This window comes from Gambusia affinis, linkage group LG12 (assembly GCF_019740435.1).
Source record: "Gambusia affinis linkage group LG12, SWU_Gaff_1.0, whole genome shotgun sequence".
NCBI classification, from domain to species: Eukaryota; Metazoa; Chordata; class Actinopteri; order Cyprinodontiformes; family Poeciliidae; genus Gambusia; species Gambusia affinis.
Genome location: NC_057879.1, coordinates 5,521,192 through 5,531,952, shown reverse-complemented (window position 1 = coordinate 5,531,952; position 10,761 = coordinate 5,521,192). Strand labels below are relative to the sequence as shown.

The 10,761-nt window shown below is 43.1% G+C and overlaps 1 protein-coding gene across 2 annotated transcripts; it reads right to left on the bottom strand.

The window, feature by feature from the left end:
• Positions 1-619: 619 nt before the first annotated feature.
• Positions 620-10,124, bottom strand: ro60 (Ro60, Y RNA binding protein). Of its 2 annotated transcripts, none has more exons than XM_044133192.1 (9): positions 9,996-10,124; positions 7,779-8,370; positions 6,098-6,318; positions 5,028-5,174; positions 4,810-4,947; positions 4,610-4,726; positions 4,244-4,360; positions 3,245-3,391; positions 620-2,985 (listed from the first exon to the last, which is right to left on the bottom strand). In XM_044133192.1, the coding sequence occupies exons 2-9, from the start codon at positions 8,350-8,352 to the stop codon at positions 2,833-2,835; spliced, it is 1,614 nt and encodes a 537-aa protein (XP_043989127.1). In that variant the 5' UTR covers positions 8,353-8,370; positions 9,996-10,124; the 3' UTR covers positions 620-2,832. The 2 variants fall into 2 exon arrangements, with proteins under 2 accessions (XP_043989127.1, XP_043989126.1); XM_044133191.1 differs by lacking the exon at positions 9,996-10,124 and adding an exon at positions 9,324-9,786.
• Positions 10,125-10,761: the final 637 nt, after the last annotated feature.

The window sequence follows — 10,761 nt, the reverse complement described above, 5'->3', positions numbered from 1 at the left end:
CCTCCCACGTGTTTTGGGTCTTCTTCCTTGGAAATAGATGCAACACCAAAACCACCAAAATGAGGTGTCCTGGAGACGTCCTGACCAGATGCCAGACTGGATTGTAGAAGCACGTGCAGTGCAAGCCTCTCTCTGGGTGAGGACATTCCTCGTCGTATTTCAGAGGAATTCAGTCACTGTACGCAGGAAGATCATTTTGAATGCCTGTGTCGGGTACCTAGTTCTTTTGGTCGCCTGTAACTCTGGTAAATCCATTGGTTTGCTTTTTGACTCAATTCTTTCTTTTCCACAACCAAGTGGGGTTACAACATCAATAAGGGCAGATGACGTGACTAGCGATTGACATCTCATCGCATAGGAAATGAATGGAAAGAGAGCGATGTCACCTCCAGTGTGTTGAACCCGTTAGGGTACCGCTGGCGCAATAAACCTTTTTCCAGTTCCAAGTCGTGGCTTTAGATCAAGAGACTAACCAAATCTTAACTCAACCACTTTGTTCTCTAAGGTCAATAACACCTTACATTTCGCTAAAAAATTGACTCCCACCATCTTACTTCAAAGCTCCTCTCAAAAGTTGGCAACTCTTTTCGGCAGAGATTCATGAGACATGAACACAGGGTTTAAAGAGCAGCATAAATGTTTATTAGGGAAGGGATTACTTTCGACTACAATCAAAATACTCATGTAACAAGTCGATATAACAGACAGTATGGCAGAAAAGAAGTGAACCACGGTGGAGAAGCTCTCGTGAATAACAACACCACAATTCTAAAATCCTGTGAAGACTACAGATGCCGTAGCGGCAGCAGTTGTGGAGCAGTTACGTCAGACTTACAAGTTAAGTCTATATGGAAAGAAAGAAAATATTGCCTTGACAGTTCCAGGGTTGAGAATAGTGTCATACTGCGGACCACACCAGGATGACTGACGAGAGTTTAGTGAGCGACGTCTGTAACTACTGCAGTTTGAATGCTTCTGCTACTGACACAGTGAGCACGGTGGGATCAGTTAACGGAGAAACAGAAATCGGATTGCTTAAATCTAAACAATTTCATGACTTCAAAACGTACATTCGATCTGATTTATTCTACAATAATTGCAGTCGTTAGTTTTTGCAAATAAATTAAAGATACAGCAGTGCAACTTTAGCAGATTCAGTCATGGTGAACAGTTCTTCTTGCCCAGCTACAGTTAATCTTCACATAATACAGTATTGTTCTAATTGCAGGGGTGCACCAAGAAATCGGCGCAGGTTAACTTAATTTCAGGCGATCGGCTGATACCTATATCTGAAGCTGACCTCATCTACCTGCGCAAAGACGTGAAAACGAACCACAGTCACGTTCTGTTCTATAGTGAGACCGGACAGAGGTCACATCGGAACATGCGAAGTAAACAATAGTCACCAAGGTGTTGCCAACTCAAGTGATTTTGATGCTATATTTTTCCAATTTTCAGAAAAAAAAAATAAAAAAATCAGAACAGTTAAAACTGGAATCAGGCTTTTTAAATATCTGTTGATCTGCCAGAAACTTGCAATCGGTGCACCCCTACCTAATGGCAATGCATAGATTTCTGACTACAACGAGAAACTGAGCCAATTTCTCTCAACTTTCATCAAAATCTGTTGGAGTCCTTGACATTTGCATAACTTTGTTGCTCAAACAAATAAAAAACACTCCTTCAAAAAATAAGTTATCCCATTTAAAAGGGAACACCCTGATATACAGTGCCAGTCAGAACTTGACATCCACCCATCGTGGGTTCGAATGTCTTCAATCTTAGTGTTTCAGTGACGCGTTTGAACCATTGTTTTTCCCAGAGTGGACTGATTATACAGCTTATGTCGTCAGGAGATGTAGAAAACAAGAACTGGATAGCTAAGTTTAAATAAAATGTGAATAATGTGATTTTTTCCCCCCCCAAACCACACTGCATCAAAATTACAGAATTCAAGGGGAAAAAAGCAACCAGTAATATTTGCTTACGCAGATTGTATGTGCTACAGATCATGTGGATTAAATCTGCACTACATTCAAACTTGTGCACTTAAATGTTGTTTTTATAAACAGTCATTCCAACAAATTGAAATAAACGCCCGAAATTATTGTGGCATTTATGCGCCTGATGAGTAGAGGTAAACTTTTTATCAGGACAGTAGTTAGTTCGAGAGAGACAGAGAGAGAGAGAGAGGGAGAGAGAGACTATTCGGATATAACAAAAGTGATGGAGGGTTTAAACAGGAATAAAACTAAAACATTCTAAAATGAATCAATGTTAGTATTCAAATCAAAACTAAATAAATCATAAAAATTACACAGAACAGAGAGTTATCCTGTGGATTTTTTGGTGCTTCCTCTTGTCCTCCCTTCTTCATTTCCCATAGTTCGGTTAATAACTTATAAACATACTACATAAAATTAGTTCCAGCTTCACCTACTTTACCTCAAACCTGCTACCAGAGTAAAAAAAAAAAAAAGAAAGAAAGAAAAGAAAACTACAAGAAACCACCTCAAAATAAACCCAACATTCTGACTTCATCTTCTAGCTGGAAATGAGAGAGGTTAGTGTCTTAACCAGAACCAGAACCAGAATCGGCCTGCTGTGTAGTCGCGCCACCTGCAGCGTACCCTGTATCGGTACCCTGTGACATCGTTGGAGAACCGTCCAGCCCGCTGGACGCTTAGTCAGAACGGAATACAAAAATCTGGAATTGTAAGTGTCAGCATGTTTTTTTGTTTTTTTTTTTAAAGAGGGAGATTAGTTACTCCAGAACTCTGCGTGTGCGAGCCTCGGATTTTGTCGGATTGGATGGGGTCGGGTCGGGTCGGGTCAGATAAGGTCGAGGGCGAGGTTCCGGATGACGCTGAACGCTCCGAGGTCAAAGCCGCAGATGCTGAGTAATCCCCGGTCCTCTGTGTCTGCGATGGCGTGGCCGATGGAGGTCAGGCCGCACATCACCAGCTTGGAATCTGTGCCTGATGCCTGTAGTTGAGGAGAAAGAGAAGAATGTTTAAAAAACACCCATAATCTCTAGACTTGTGTGTGTGTGTGTGTGTGTGTGTGTGTGTGTGGGGGGAGTCTCAGGTCTCTAAAACCTGAGACAACATTGTAGAACACGTGTTGCTGATGCTAGCAGCAATGCATTCAGAAGTACCTTATTCGCACTGAAATGCTTCAGCTCACAGAGTCAGGAAGGGAAGAGCTGAAAGAAGACCAAAGTGTCTCACAGAGACAAACCTACATGTCTGTGTTTCTTCAGAGACTCCACTGGGCTGGCTGTAAACGTCCACAGTGGGTTGTTGGTCAGAATGATGAACATGTCCACAGACTTCCCGTTTTCTGTGGCCCATGTGACGGGAAGGGTGCAGTCGGTGCTGCCGCTGGGGAACTGGAAGAGAAAAGTTCAACAGAAACATCTGTTTTCAGGCTAACTATAACTCAAACAGGCAACAGTAGTGGGGTTAAAAAAAAAAGGCAGGGTGGGAAATTGGCAAGTTTTCAATTCAGACAGGAGAGTGGCGCTGAATTACCACAAATGACCTGCTGAGGGCAGCAAAGCGCCTCGGTTTGCACATGTAAGGCAGTGTGAGCGCAATTTCTTTGATTTTTCTTCTGTTTTTGCTTTTTTTAATTGGTTACATTTAAATGTTTTCGATCAAACAAACTTAAATGTCAGACAAAAATGTCCAGAATTAATACAAAATACAGTTTGAAGAAGTGATTGCGCCTACAAATCAACAACTGGCATCAAGCTTTTGAAGGAAATAATGAGTCTTCTACTCTGGAGGAATTTTTGACCCATTTTTCTCTGGAGAATTGTTTTAATTCAGCAACACTCAAGGTTTTTCTTTTTTTTTTAAAGTTTAAGTAAGTGAGTAAAGTCTTTATTGTCATTGTAAATTTCCATACGGTGTTCACAAGGACAATGAAATTGGGGCACAGTTCTTTGCTACAAGCAAATATATCAAATAATCAATCAATAAAATAAATAATGAACACAGGATGTACAAAACAACAGGACACCTAACAGTGTTTATTTTTTGACTAACAAAATATCCACAAATTATGCAATTGGGACACTGTAGCGGCAGATTGCAGATGGAAAAGAAAGGGAGAAATGTTTTAAAGGGAAGCAGGAAACAGAAGTGGAGGACAGAATGCAGCGTAGAGATGACCAGTGGACACACCAGAGGTCTGCTTCTACACCTGCAGAAGGAGAGAAAACAGCTGTTGGTCTTACCTTAACCAGCTCAGCAGTTACTTCTGCAAGCGACATGTCTGCAGAAAGAGAGCACGGAACCACAGCGCCCTCAGAGAAGGCCAGGACGTCCGTGTTTGCTTCTGTCCGGGCAAAAATCTGCAGCAAACAGGCATAAAAGACACTGAAACAACAACCAATCTAACTCTGCCTCTCTTCGGTACATCTAAACAAAACTCTTCCGTTTGATTTTGCGATGTCACGTTCCCCGGCTAGTAACCTCTGAGGGGCCCCTGTGGACCAACATGGCGCGGAAGGAATTTGCCAAGAATTCCCAGCATGCCCCAACAGACGCAGCTGTTCCCTCTGCTACAGCGTAAAGTCTCCCTCACTCTGCTCCGGGCTCACCATGGTTATGGCTGCAGCTGCAACCGCCGTGCTGATCGCCGTTCCCGGGACGATGCTGGTCAGCGACGTGCCCACGTCCACAGCCACAACGAAGCGCTTCCCGACGGGCTCCACGTTCTGAGGAACGGAAACGAGAGTGGCCATGTTCTTAGTAAGAACGCGATGGCTGAGGAGGAACTCGGGAGACCCGGAAAACTCACCAGAAAGCTTGTGTAAAAAGCCCAGTCCATGGCTTTGAGGATGCTACTGTCCGCTTCCCACTTTGTTTTGCCCTGGAAGCCTTGACCTCGTTTGTAGTTTTCTGAAGCCAAAAGGATGCTGAAAGGGTGGATGTTGGCCTGGAGGGTTCAAAATGGAAACGTTTTCACGTGCGGCACGGAAAAACGGCGACGCCGTTGGAGGATGTTAGCCATGGTACCTTCTTTAGCGACGACTCGTTCTGAAGCCTCTCGCAGATGGTTTGGGTCTCTGCGCTCCGTGGCTCAAGAAGTTTGTTGGACGTCATCTTTCCCAGGATTTTAAGAATGGAATGCAGAGACATCTCCTTCAGCAGGGCACTCCACACCTTCAGAAAGAAAGAAAAAAAGTTTACCGTTACCAGATTTCCGGTTTAAAGAAACCGGTATTTACCGTAACTGTTTAAGTGCAAAAACGGTGCTTATTTAGGTTTATTCAATATCGTCAACTTCCTAAAATAATGGTTAATGTCATTTTCTTATCAACAGCCCTGACCAGCGACTAGTGAGATGGAAGCTAAGAAATTTGACCTTTCGTCTGGTCAGTGAACGCACCATATCCAAGCACTAACAGAACTGTCCGTGTGGAAGCCATTTCCTGCAAGAACAATGCTCAAAGTTGGCGGATTTCAGCGTCAGTGTTAGCTTGAGTCCTGGCCGTTTCGGTAACTTCACTGTTTCATTCTTTCACGGCTTTTTGGGTTTTTAATAAAGTATTTCTGCAAGTTAGGAACCCGATCCAGAAAACGTGCTGGTCTTCTGGGGTCATCGTTAAACATCATTTGAAATCTGGATATTTAAATGTTGGACTGAACAGTATTGTACAGTGTTAGCTCTCAAATACATTCACAACAGTGAACGTCTACTGGGGGCTCAAAGCCATTTTTGGGGATGCGGATGGGGGCAGTTTAAGATGTTTGTGTTTTGAGGTACAACTAACGGCCGTCACAAACCCCCAGGATTACGGGTCCTTACCCAATACCGAAGTTTTTGCTGTATCTCAGGGCTCCACTCCAAAGACAAGTGAAAATCGGCGGACATGGATTTCTGCCGATGTGGATTTCATTCAGACTCTTCATTCAAACTCTATTCCAGCTTGCTAAGTCCGTTGCACCGTATCGGCTATAAAACAGCTTCATTGTTAGAAAAACTGTAGATTGAAAAATCTCTGTCACATCTCCCCTTTCTGTCTAATTTGTGGAAATTGCAGACGTGGCCTCACCGGTGAAAGTGTCAAAGAAAAGCAGCGTACCTGTTTTGACCTCAGGTGGTCAGTAAGCAGCTGCTCCTTCTCCAGCTTGTGCTCCTCTATTAAACCGCTGACCTCCACTTCGTCACAGCTGCGCTTGACCTTTTCCAACACTTCCAGATAGGAGAGCACTTTGACCACTTCCTCCGACTTCTCTTTGTCCTCGTAAGCCGCCTGGACCTCCTTCCACCCTTTTGTTACATATTTGCTGATCAAGGCAACAGCTGGAAGCACAAAGAGTCGGTCGTCACTGTTTAACGGTCAAAACGTGGGACGCTGCAAGCGGAGACGTCCGACGTTTCTCGCTCGTCTCTTATTCTTGTGCAATCATGGAATTTCACTTTAAAAAGTGACATTTTTAAAGTGGAAAAAACCCCAAAACAAAACAAAAAGAAGCTTGTTGTTTTCAAGCTCTTAATACTAGAATGTGTTTCTAAGTAGGGATGCAAACAATTAATTGGCTATGTAAAAACAGCTGATGCAAAAACGGTTCAAATATGCTTCTTTTTTTTTAATTTAGCTTATTGTTCGTGTTTTTTTAGCCTTTAAAGTTAAAGAAAAAATGGTTGAGAGTCTTGATACAAAAGGAAACTCGTATCAATTTATTGATAAGACCAATCAACTTTACATTATGTCCATTGATAACTTCCTGTTTCTAAATGCTCCCCTTTGAGAGACGTGATGAGCACTATGTGGTGTGTTGTTTTTGTTTTGTTTGTTTTTTACCAGTAGTTGCGTTTACATTGCAGATGTGTGCAAATCTTTGTCAATCTTCTGCTAATATAAAATAAATAGATAAAGGTAATAATAATAATTTTGTAATTGCATTTTTACATTAAGTAGTTCAATTAAAATCACACATAAATAAGCTTGTTTCACACAATAATAATCAAGGCACCGACGGAAGAAAACAGTTACATGAACGTGTGTATGCTTGTGGTTCCTGCCAGCAGTAACATCTGGATGTTGATCAGGTGTCATTTGTGTGATGTGAAGAAAAGTGTTTCTCATTGCAAGTTTTGCGAAACAGGCATATCTTAATACGGCTGAAAAACCACCTCATCTTAGAGCAAAAATCTTTATATTGAAAAACTTTATCGGTAAAAATAGAAACACGCCAATGTCATGTTTTAGAAATTATTTTCGTCAATTCAATTTGTGAAATTTTAAGGTTAATGGAGATGCAGCTGACTGCACAGTGGAGTCTGCACTTAGGGCTGTTGCCTTGCAGCAAGAAGGTCCTGGGTTCGATTCCCGGCCCGGGGTCTTTCTGTATGTTCTCCCTGTGCATGGTGGGTTCTCTCCGGTTTCTCCGGCTTCCTCCCACAGTCCAAAAACATGACTGTCAGGTTAATTGGTCTCTCTAAATTCTCCCTATGTGTGAGTGTGTGTGTGAATGGTTGTGTGTCCTGTATGTCTCTGTGTTGCCCTGCGACAGACTGGTGACCTGTCCAGGGTGTACCCCGCCTCTGGCCCAGAACGTAGCTGGAGATTGGAACCAGCAACGACCCCATTAGGGACAAGGGGTGTATAGAAAATGGATGGATGGATGGAGATGCAGCTGGAGTCTTGTGTGGCTTGTAATAAATCTCACATTGCTACGGCAAGCAGCAGTTCCATAAGCCATACATGCCTTTTTTTTTTTTGAGTGCCTTCGCTCCCAAACTGTCCGCCCCTCACTCACCCTCTGTGGCCGGTTTGGTGTGGGAGAGCCTGAGCAGGTCCTGGTGCGACCAGCCCTCTCTCTGTTTACACCTGGTCACCGCTGCAGCCAGACTCAGGGCGTCCTGCTCGTTGTACCAGTCGGACACGGCCTTCCTCAGGGCGCGCCCCCACATCCCGCATTTCATCCCTTCTTTCAGCTCCTTCTTGTACTGGACGAAGGAGAACAAGTGGGCCGGGTCCCGGCAGACCTCCCTCAGGGCTTTGAAAGCCGCCTGCCTCGTCTTCAGCTCCGAATGCTGCGAGCACAAGGCCAAGGCGAAGAGGGCCGGGCCCGGACTGACGGCGCTGCCGCCTTGGGCGAACCGTTTCGCCTCCTCCACCGCCTCTGCGCCTCTCCCCTCCTGCAGCAGCGACAGCAGGGCTCCGGCGGTCTCCGTGGAGACGCGGCCCTGCTCTCTGGCGGTGTAGATGTCTCCCTCGGAGCCGTAGCAGAGGAAGCGGCACAGTCTGGTCTTGTCGCTGATCTCCCATGAGCCCTCGGCGCCTGTCGAGTTCAGGGTGTGGTTGCCAGTAGCGTTTTCTGATGGCTCCATTGCTGTGCTGGAGAAGGCCTGGGTCAGAGGAGGGTACGATAAAAGTGATTCACACGACGTCTGGTGAAATAACAGGTCAGCGTCTCTGTTTTGGTTTGAGGGCATCACATATTTTTACATTTGGATATGTTGCTTATTTTAAAGTTCTACTTTTTAATAAGTACCACAAACCAGAGCCAACCAAAGAAGAAATTGTGAGTTAAGCAGCTGCTTAGGACCCCCGCACCACCAGGCGGTCCCCAAGAGCATGATAAATTCTCTCCTTTTTTTTTAATGCTTTGGTGATTTTTCTTCTTTTTTTTTTTAGAAAATAACTCTGAATACAAAAGAAAATGAAGGGATTAAAATATTGCAACAATACAAACTAAATCCCATTACACATTGAAAAAATATTTCTAGGTTGTTTTTTTAGTTGTTACACAAATAATAGATTAATCTCCCTGCAACTTGCTGCTGCCACTGTTAGGGAAATCAAACACATCAAACTTGCTAATTTGTTTACTATTAATTTTGTGTTCATCAGTGGATGTTACTTTCAAGTGATTAAAATAATGTGGTGCATTTGAATATCAATATACTTTTTTTTTTTGTTTGGTAATCTTGCACGGTTAAAATCAACAGCCAAAACGACACTAGTATGATGCTAATGATATTAAGTACGTCACAGACATAGAGTTGCTTAGGAATTTAAAGCACAGCTGGTGTTGACATGTTAATAAGAAGAGCCCCCCTCTGAATTCAACAGAAAATAAAGGGATTAAAATATTGCAATAATATGCACAAAACATTTGTCTGTAACCTTTACGCGATTTTTATTAAAAAATAGTCCATGCTGTTGGTTGATGTATAGAACCAGAATAATTGCAGATTTTTTTTAAGGAATTGATGAGCAGCAATAACATATATGTAATTTTACTCGGGTGAAATAACTGGTGCATCTCCACCAATCACACGTGGAAATATTCATTTACTTTCTCGTTGTATGTGTGCTTCCGGGAGGATAGAGAAGCAGAGATCAAATCCAGCGGATTCATGCAGGTCAACCCTGACTTTTACATACTAGCATCGTTTCCTCGCTGCCCCCGACGGAAATAGATTAAAGCCGATTACAAGACATGATGATACATAGCGAGGAGCCGCTCCGATCCACACACTGGAGATGTATGAAGGCTTCGCTGTTCCGAAGTTGTCAACTTCAGAGATCCCACCCTGCTAACTAGCATATGAATCTATGCTAAGCTAACATTCCCAGTTCCAGCTTTAGTAACTAAACTAGTTAACCGGGCAGCAGAGAACCGAAGCTTTGCTCTGCTGGTTTTGTAGGTTCAGATGTTAAAAAAAATATAGACTAATAACTATAAGCTCGTAAATATACGAAACTGCTTTTTAAGGTAGTTACGTCGCGATACTTATCCCACCTACTCATAAAAGCATAACAAAACAAGCGAGCGCTTTTAGCCGCGGTCTCCTTTAGCCCAAACTATCAGATTAATCTGAGCACTTTCCATCCACCTGGACTCCGGAGAGCGGAGCTAGCAGGAGGCTGGTCGCCTTCCAACAACACCGTCGAGTTAACGGCTGACATATGATGTTGGTATTAAAATATAATAATAATTAGCGAAAAATTCTGAATAAATACTTACAGCGAGATATTTGCACAGTGGGAAAGTTTTGATGCAGGCTGATGGAGCGAGGCCTCTCCTCCGGTTGGCAGTGACGTAATCGGGGGGGAAAGAGGGTGGGGCGCAGTGGATGCTGGGATACTGTCCACACTACACTACACACCATGTTATCTCTCACACTGCCTCTCATTCTCTGTCTCTTTCTCTCTCCCACACGCATAACTTCATATTTCTGCCTATATTAGGACTTTGTATTGACTTCCACTCAATTTAGTCACCACATTTATGTCTAACGGTACCAAACAGTAACCCTAACCATTACAAATAAATTCATAACCATACCTTTAGCAAAAATATAAATAACACCATATCTTTACATAACCAATAAACGCAAAAAAAAAAAAAATCATAATAAAAAAAAGGCCTGGCCTAAGCCAACGGAATTCCGCTTGATTCTCATCTCCCTACAATGCTTCGTCTGAACGTTCTCCCATTGAGCTTGATTTCTCTGGTTGAATTACAACCACTCAGCAACCAGGAAGAGGAGATCTGAACAATGACATTGATTTCTGAGCTGTTTTTCAACTACTGCCATTGCAGTAGTTTTAACAATTGCAGTGGAATTGAACGACGCCCTTCAGTTTGGGTTGGCCACCCTCCAAATATTGAATTAACATCAACAGTCTTGTTCAGCTCAAAACTTTTCTCTTCTCAGTGGAGGACAGTTGTGTACATCTCTGGTAAGCTTTATAGCGTCGAACTGGCGCATTACATATGTCACGATTAA